General features: G+C 39.5%; 1 gene segment (V, D, J or C); it reads left to right on the forward strand.

Moving 5' to 3' along the window:
* Window positions 1-1,508: 1,508 nt before the first annotated feature.
* Window positions 1,509-2,102, forward strand: LOC105533570. The segment is given in 2 exon segments: window positions 1,509-1,649; window positions 1,756-2,102. Coding segments are annotated over 2 exon segments (396 nt in total).
* The last annotated feature ends 5,938 nt before the right edge of the window (window positions 2,103-8,040 follow it).

Here is an 8,040-nt window from a genome sequence, read left to right on the forward strand (position 1 = left end):
GTGAAGACTAGATTCAAGTTTTGTGGGACACAAAGCTGATACATTTTAGGTAGCTCTTTGCAAAAGAGAATGCAAAATAGCGAAGTGTTGAAAAGATCCTGTGCAAGTGAGAAGGCCTGAGGTTATTCTTCATTGGCTTCTTGGCAACTACTTAGGTACCGTTCAGGTACTTGGGAAACACCAGTGCAAAAAACAGACAAAGCTTCAAGTTGAGGTAGACAATTTTAACATGTAATTATTGTAATTTATTACACTTAATAATAAATTAATTTGAAAGTAGAAGGATACATTCCTGGTAGGTGCTTATCTCCCCAGAGAAGTTAGAGTGTTGCTGAGAATACCAACATTCTTGGTAGATCATACCCGATTTAGGGAACGATCCTTAGAGCTCTGTAATTCTATGTGCCTTGCCTTGCAAAATGAAGGTCCTGATCTGAAAAGCTTTTTTTTTTTTTTCCTGCCCTGGCCCAACCATGAGGATTGGCTCCTTTGCTGTGTGGTTCTTAGTCTCCCAGGATCAGGTGAGTTCTGGGCATAAATGAGCAAGTCCTTCCTGGGCTTGCCAGGCCCTAACCACGGCCTCCTGTGGGGGTGCTCTTGGGCCTCCTCCCTGTCTCCACTTCTGATTCTGTGTCCTCTCTCACTGGAGCGTGATTGTGGGAATTAGTCTTCCAGGTTGCATCAGGATGTGCAATAGATATCCTACTGTATCTGAAATAACTATTGCAGTGCTATGGACTAGATGTGAGTTTTGCACCATAGCACATTTACGAATCCATCAACCTTCTCCCATTTGGTGAATATAAGATCTTCTGGATGGGAATAGAGCCTTTTCCTGTGACCCTAGAGGCTCCAGATAGGTGTTGTTCTGGATGAACATTTCATCCACATTCCTAATGATTAGCCTCCTCTCTTCTTCCCAGGAAGTACAGTCACTCAGGGGACTTAGATGGTGCAGTGTTTGCGGCTTCACCTGAAGCAAAGGGGGAAAACATGCCCATGAGAACACACAGCAGCCTGAGCTTGGATGGTGACACTCCCATCAGGTGTAATGAGGGGCTCTAGCATGAAGCAAGTCTTCAAACGGTAATGACCTTGAACCTTGAACTTCGAACTCGGAGACCTTTCTGGATGTCATTTAACCGAGGTATCCCTGTAGGCTGACATACAAGTGTCCAGAGCTTAAACAAAGAGGAAAATAATTCAATTTGGAGTTGAATTTTGTGCAGGAAGTCATAAAAGGCACCAGAACTGCTATGATAATGTTCTTTAGCCTAGAGAAATATTCATAAAAGTGAAAATAGTATTCAAATAAAGAATTTCTCATAATGGAAATAAAATATACATAGAAGAACAAATTCCCCTACTAAAATCAGGGAAAGAGTTAAGGAGTTTATTAGATTTCTTTCAAAACAGACCTAAAAATTATTCAACTCTGTTATAAATGATTTGTTCCTGTGGGGAAGAGAAGGGGCGTGGCAGGTTAGCTCTGCAGTTCAAGCATTTAGCAGGGACAGTGACATCATCAAGTCACTTAGAGCCCAACTTCAATTTGCCCACAGCAGGGCTGGGAAACACAAGATCCTGCCCTAGAGCTGAAATGGGCACCAGGCTCTTCTTCTATGTGGCCCTTTGTCTGCTGTGGGCAGGTGAGGGCCGGTCACAGGAAGGCCTCCTTCCCTGAAATTCCCAAGGCCTCAATGCAAGCTTTTCTATTGGGATGACAGCATCAGTATCTGTTGTTCTCTATTACAGGACACAGGGATGCTGAAATCATCCAGAGCCCAAGACACAAGATCACAGAGACAGGAAGGAAGGTGACTTTGACGTGTCACCAGACTTGGAACCACAACAATATGTTCTGGTACCGACAAGACCTGGGACACGGGCTGAGACTGATCCATTACTCATATGGTGTTCCAGACACTAACGAAGGAGAAGTCCCAGATGGCTACAGTGTCTCTAGATCGAATAAAGAGGATTTCCCCCTCACTGTGGAGTCTGCTGCCTCCTCCCAGACATCTGTGTATTTCTGCGCCAGCAGTGAGTCCACAGTGCTGCACAGCTGCCTCCTCTCTGCACATAAAGGGCAGTTAGAATGATTGAGGTTGCCTGTGCTCCCAAGTCCCAGCCTTCATAGGAGTCAGAGAGCCCTGGCTAGCCTGGGGGCCAAAGAGCAGGGACCATATGACCCTTGGTGTTGAGGTCCATTCCTACCCCAGTCTCAGACCAACTGGAGGTCACCCCAACACCCTTAGCTTCTGCAGTTCCCTATTTCCTTTTGTAAAATGGAAAAGGCATCTTTAGTTGAGATTCCTAATTTCCTTGACAATTTAAAACCCACTATATTCTTCTCTCCCCTAAGGGATGGGTGACTTGTCCATCTACCCTTTCCCCTACCCTCTACTACCCTTCAACTCACAATCATAAATCTTTGCCCATGTGGTCTCTGCTCCTGGGGGGCCTTTCTTCTAAGGGTAATAGACCCATGAGGTACTGTATCATTAGCCATTTACCTACCTCTTCGTCTTCATTTTGCACCATGTTTTCCCTGGCTGTCTGCTCCAGTCACGCTCCCCTACATGCAGTTATTTCTTCATATGTGTCCATTGTTTTCCACCCTGGGGATTGTTTATACAAATTCTTTCTTCTGCACTGAGTATGCATACCACCCACTTAGTCCTACATCTCTACTTCATTTCTTAAATTAAAATGTATTTCAGGCACACTTGCTCTTAACTGTAAAGAGCAAAAAAGAAAGTTTACTAGAAAAATATTTTATGCATTCATTTGGGGGATGACTTTTTTAGAAGAGACAAAAAAAAGCCACAAGCCAAAAGAACAATATTCATAACGCTAATTGCATTAAATTGTTTCAAGCCAAAACACACCATAAAAATTAAAAAGTTAAGCTACAGCTTGGGAAAGGCATGAAGAATGCATACAAATGATGAAAAATCAGTGTGACAGAGAACATTCAGTGTGACAGAGAACATTCGGTGTGACAGAGAACATTCAGTGTGACAGAGAACGTTCAGAACATCACTGAATACCCGTAGTTCCTCCATGGTTTCTGGCCTCCTTTGCATTTGGAGGGTTGGGAACATGTCACCAGGTTCTGAAGAGTGGGATAAAATGATGTCAGCTCATTTCAAGCCTGGCCCTTAAAAATATTTTGTAGCACTGTGTTGAGGGTCTTTAAATGTACTCCCGTGTTTAGAGTGTCGGTATATGGCACAGAGTTGTCCTCATGGCTAAGATTTATTAAAATGTCATAGTAAATCCTCTGTAGCAGATCATATGGAGAAAACACACAGGAGGAATCTGGAGGAATTCACAGGCGGGCTTCTTTATGCTCTCTTCCTCCCAGGAGGGGACACACAGAGCTCTCTCTCCTCCCAGCAGCAAAAATGCATGAACACATGTGCACGGTTTCTGCCAAGGCAGCCCATTACAGACTTAGCATCCTTAGCATCCAAGAGAGTTTAGTAGAGGCTGTTCACACAGGCGCCTACTGTCTAGCATGAACCAAAAGTCTAGATCCCAGAAGGAAATCTGATGTTCAGCATAATTATTATTTGCAACACCAGCCTAGGCACAATGAGCCATCCCTCTCAGTCAGGAGAAACTTTACATCAGTTCAGGATACTGTTCACTAGCCAAGTTCCCAGATTTCAGCCAAGTCCAATCTTGCAAGCAGGACTTTCTAAGCACTGCAGTCTCCAGCCTCCTGTCAACTCTTGTGCACAGACACTCTTCAACTCTCTTTTGCCATGTCTTGAACTTGGGAGCTACATAGTACAGATTGGCTGATGATAATATGGAAGCAGCCTGGCTCACTGGGTCATAATTTGGTGGACAATCACTGAAGAAAGCTGCTCATGCCACACTGGACTTCGTGGTCATGGGAAGTAAGAGTTCACAGAGCTACGCTGGTGAGATTTTAGGATTTGGTTTGTTTGTTTTGTTTTCTGTAGCACAGCTGTTCTTGTCTAAGAGAATTAGTATCTAGAATGAGTAAAATATTCTTATTACTTAATATTAAGAAGACAACCCGGCCGGGCACGGTGGCTCACGCCTGTAATCCCAGCACTTTGGGAGGCCGAGACGGGCAGATCACAAGGTCAGGAGATCGAGACCATCCTGGCTAACATGGTGAAACCCCGTCTCTACTAAAAATACAAAAAATTAGCCGGGCGAGGTGGCGGGCACCGTAGTCCCAGCTACTAAGGAGGCTGAGGCAGGAGAATGGCATGAACCCGGGAGGCGGAGCTTGCAGTGAGCCGAGATCACGCCACTGCACTCCAGCCTGGGTGACAGAGCAAAACTCAGTCTCAAAAAAAAAAAAAGAAGACAACCTAATAAAAACAGCAATACTGAGGCTGAGTAGGCAATTCACACAAGAGTGAACGCAAGTTACCACTAAACATGAGAATATATTTTCAACCTTACTTACAATCAGAATATTGTAACCTGAAACAGTAAGTTATGATTTCAAAATTGCTAGACTGGATACTTTTCCAAGGAATGACAGTCCTACATTTGAGTAGACATATGGACTAGTGAAAATTGTTCATATAGTTATTACAAAAAATAATTACAACTACATCAGAAAACTCACTGTGGGATATATTGTGACAAACCACGTTTCTGGAAAATTTATCAGCGTATTTAAATCCCTTGGGTTCCTTTCATTGTCGTTAAGTTCAATAACGGAGAATGCAGCTGTCAGTGTTTTCCTATTTTGAAGGTAGTCTTTCCATCTTTTAAAAAGTATAGTAAAATGAGTGTGACATATAATGTTGTCAATTTATTTTTTAAATGTACAATTCAGTGGCATTAAGTACATTCACCTTGTTGTGGAATTATCAGCATTATCCATTTCCAAAATTATTTTCGTCACCCCAAACAGAAACCTTGTACCCGTTAAGTAATAACTTCACTTTCCCCCTCCTCTGGCAAACTCTATTTTCTATATGAACAAATTTGCCTATTGTAGATAATATATTTATATGAAATCAGGGAATATTTTTCCTTTTGTTTCTGGCTTCTTTCACTTAGCATAATGCTTTCCAGATGCATCCATATTGTGGCATTGATCAGAAATTCATTTCTTTTCACTCTCAATTATATTCCATTGTATGTATATAATACATTTGTTTATTCATGCATTAGTCAGTTGACATTTGAGTGGTTTCCATCTTGTAGATATTGAGAACAATGGTGCAGTCAAGATTGGCCTGAAAATACCTGTTTGATTCCTTGTTTTCAATTCTTTTGGGTATAGACCTAGGAGTGGAACTTCTGGGTCCTTTGGTAATTCTGTTTCTCATTTTGAGTAACTACCAAAATGTTTTTTTGTTGCAGCTGCACGATTTTAGCTTTCCACCAGCAATGTCCATTTTCTTCACATTTCCAGTACTTGTTATTTCCTTTTCTTTTTCTTTTCAAAAATATGATGATGATGATTACTATTTTTATAGCCATCCTAGTAAGTGTGAATAATATCTCATTGTGGTTTGATTTGCATTTACCTAATGACTAAAGATGTTACAAGTCTTTTCTTGTGCCTATGGGCAATTTGCATACCTCTTTGGAGGTAATATTTATTTTATTTGATTGCGTTTTTAGAGTCTCCACTGACTTTAGATTTACACTGGTGTAGTGCGATGATACTAAAGGAAATTGAGATTAAACTTCTCTTGGGTGATGTGTTATGGCTAATGTTTTTAGTGCAGTACTTCTGAGACATTTTTGGTACTGTAGAAGAGAGAAATAAGTAATTTATTGATATTTCCTGGAATTAGATTTTTTACAAAGAGAAGAGAGATATAAATAAGAAACAGGGGAAGATGAGGAAGAAATCTGTGGTGCTGATTTGAATTGGAGTTATTAATACGAACCTAAGATTTTAAAGATTATATACTTCCTAACTCTATCCAGAGAAGGGTCTAAAAAACAATACAAAGTAAATTAACTAATGGCTGTATTTGCTTTTTGTTTGTGTTCCCCAGTAACAATAGGTACATTACTTTATTCCAAATGTGATTCCTTATAAAAGACTGCTTCCATATCAAGGGAAGGAAAAATGTTAGAAGATCTTTTGGTAGAAATTAAGAAAAAAGTCAGAACCAAGAAGACAGGTCCAAAATCCACAGAAGCCATTTCAAGGGGCTCCATTAGCCAAATCCGGGTCAATGCAAGCATTAAAGAAGATTAATGAGGATACTGATTTTATAACAAGTTATTAAAATCTATGAGGCTATAATGACAATAAAAAGAGATAGATAAGAATGTCTTTATTACAGAAGAATGCTAGTTGATATATCTAATTAGAAAATCAATGTAACCATTCGATAATTATAGACAAATTCCATCAGTAGATGCCTAAACTAACAGTCTTTGTTTCCTTCAGCACTTTGAATTAACTGTTCTGCTCTCTCCTGGCCTGTTGGGTTTCTGCTAAGAAATCTGCTAAAGGCTGTACTGGGGCTCCCTTAAATGTGGTATGTTTCTCACTGCTTGCTGCTGTTAGTATTCTTTCTTTGGCTTTGATTTTTGGTAATTTGGTTATATTGTGTCTTGGTGAACCCCTTTTTGAGTTAAATTTGATTGGCAGCCTCCAAGCTTCCTGCACCTGGATGTTGCTGTCTTTCCCCAGATTTGGGAAATTTTCAATGATTATTTCCTTATATATGTTTTTGGGGCCTAACAGCATGTGTACATTGTTTCAAAGCATCAATACACAGATTACTATTTAATTACAAAGGGCAAAGGGCACATTCACAATGGAGAGATCTGGGATCAGTCATCTCAAATTTAGCATTACCAAAATGCATAAAAATGACATTCCATGTTCTTGTGATTGACAGGATGCAATGGGAAATAGACGTTATCTATGGTGCATATTTCCCAAGTAATTAACCTCTAATAATATGAAAATTGTTATTGTGAGCTGTTTTACAAGTAAGCTGACCAGGACACTTCAAAAATCTATGGTCTTGAAAAACAGAAAATATAGTAAATGGCTGGAGGAGATGTATCGTTGAAAAGTAACTAAAGAGATCCGACAACCTTCTGAAATACATGATCTTTGATATTGCCCTAGAGGAAAAAGTAAATCAAAACCAAGGGACATGTTGAGACAACTGGAGAAATTTGAATGTAAAGTATATACTGGATAATGATGCTATATGAATGCTAATTTTTTGAGTGTAATAGCGACATTTGTGGTTATGTAAGATAATGCCAATTGTTTACAAGAGACATATTGAATTACTAAGGATAAAACGTTTCAGAAATAAGGGTAAAATATACAGAGATATATAAAGGCCACAAAATGTTAACAATTGGTATACAGATGTACATTTTAAGATTCTGTTTGTTTTATTTTTCTCTAAACTTTTCCATAGGTGTTCAGTTTTTAAATAAACCTTGAATAAAATATATTAACAGACCAAAATAAAATGTTGGCATTATTTCAGTGTAATGTTGGGTATCTCTTATATTTAGTTTTAATATCTTTGAAATATTCTGTCAATATCATAAATAAATATAAAAGATAAGGTCTTTTCTAGCCCTATAAAATACTTTTTTCATAGGAGACAGGCTATAATTTTTAAGAAAGTTTCAAAAGAAGATAAGATAATTTACAGTTTGAGGACAAAATAGCTTGATATCTGTGAAACCGGCACAAAACTTAGTTAACAATGCATGCCAGGGGGCCATTTAACAAATGTTTTCCCTGTGTCAAGATATTCTGAACATTCTACAGTTTGGCCAAAACTCAAAAGCTTTCAAAGGTGATTGAACGTAAACAGAAAAATAGTGATTTTGCCAAGTTAAGGCTGGGCAGTACGTATTTGTGTAAGGGGGAGAAGGGCTACCTTAGTCCGTCTTCTGCTGCTGTAACAGAATACCTGAGGCTGGGAAACGTCTAAAGAGAAAAGGTTTACTTGGCTTACAATTCTGGAGGCTGGAAAGGCCAAGACCAGGGCACCAACCTCTGGGCTTCTTTTGAGGAGTCTGTGCTGTGTCACA

Source organism: Mandrillus leucophaeus, unplaced genomic scaffold, assembly GCF_000951045.1.
Source record: "Mandrillus leucophaeus isolate KB7577 unplaced genomic scaffold, Mleu.le_1.0 Scaffold1260, whole genome shotgun sequence".
NCBI lineage: Eukaryota > Metazoa > Chordata > Mammalia > Primates > Cercopithecidae > Mandrillus > Mandrillus leucophaeus.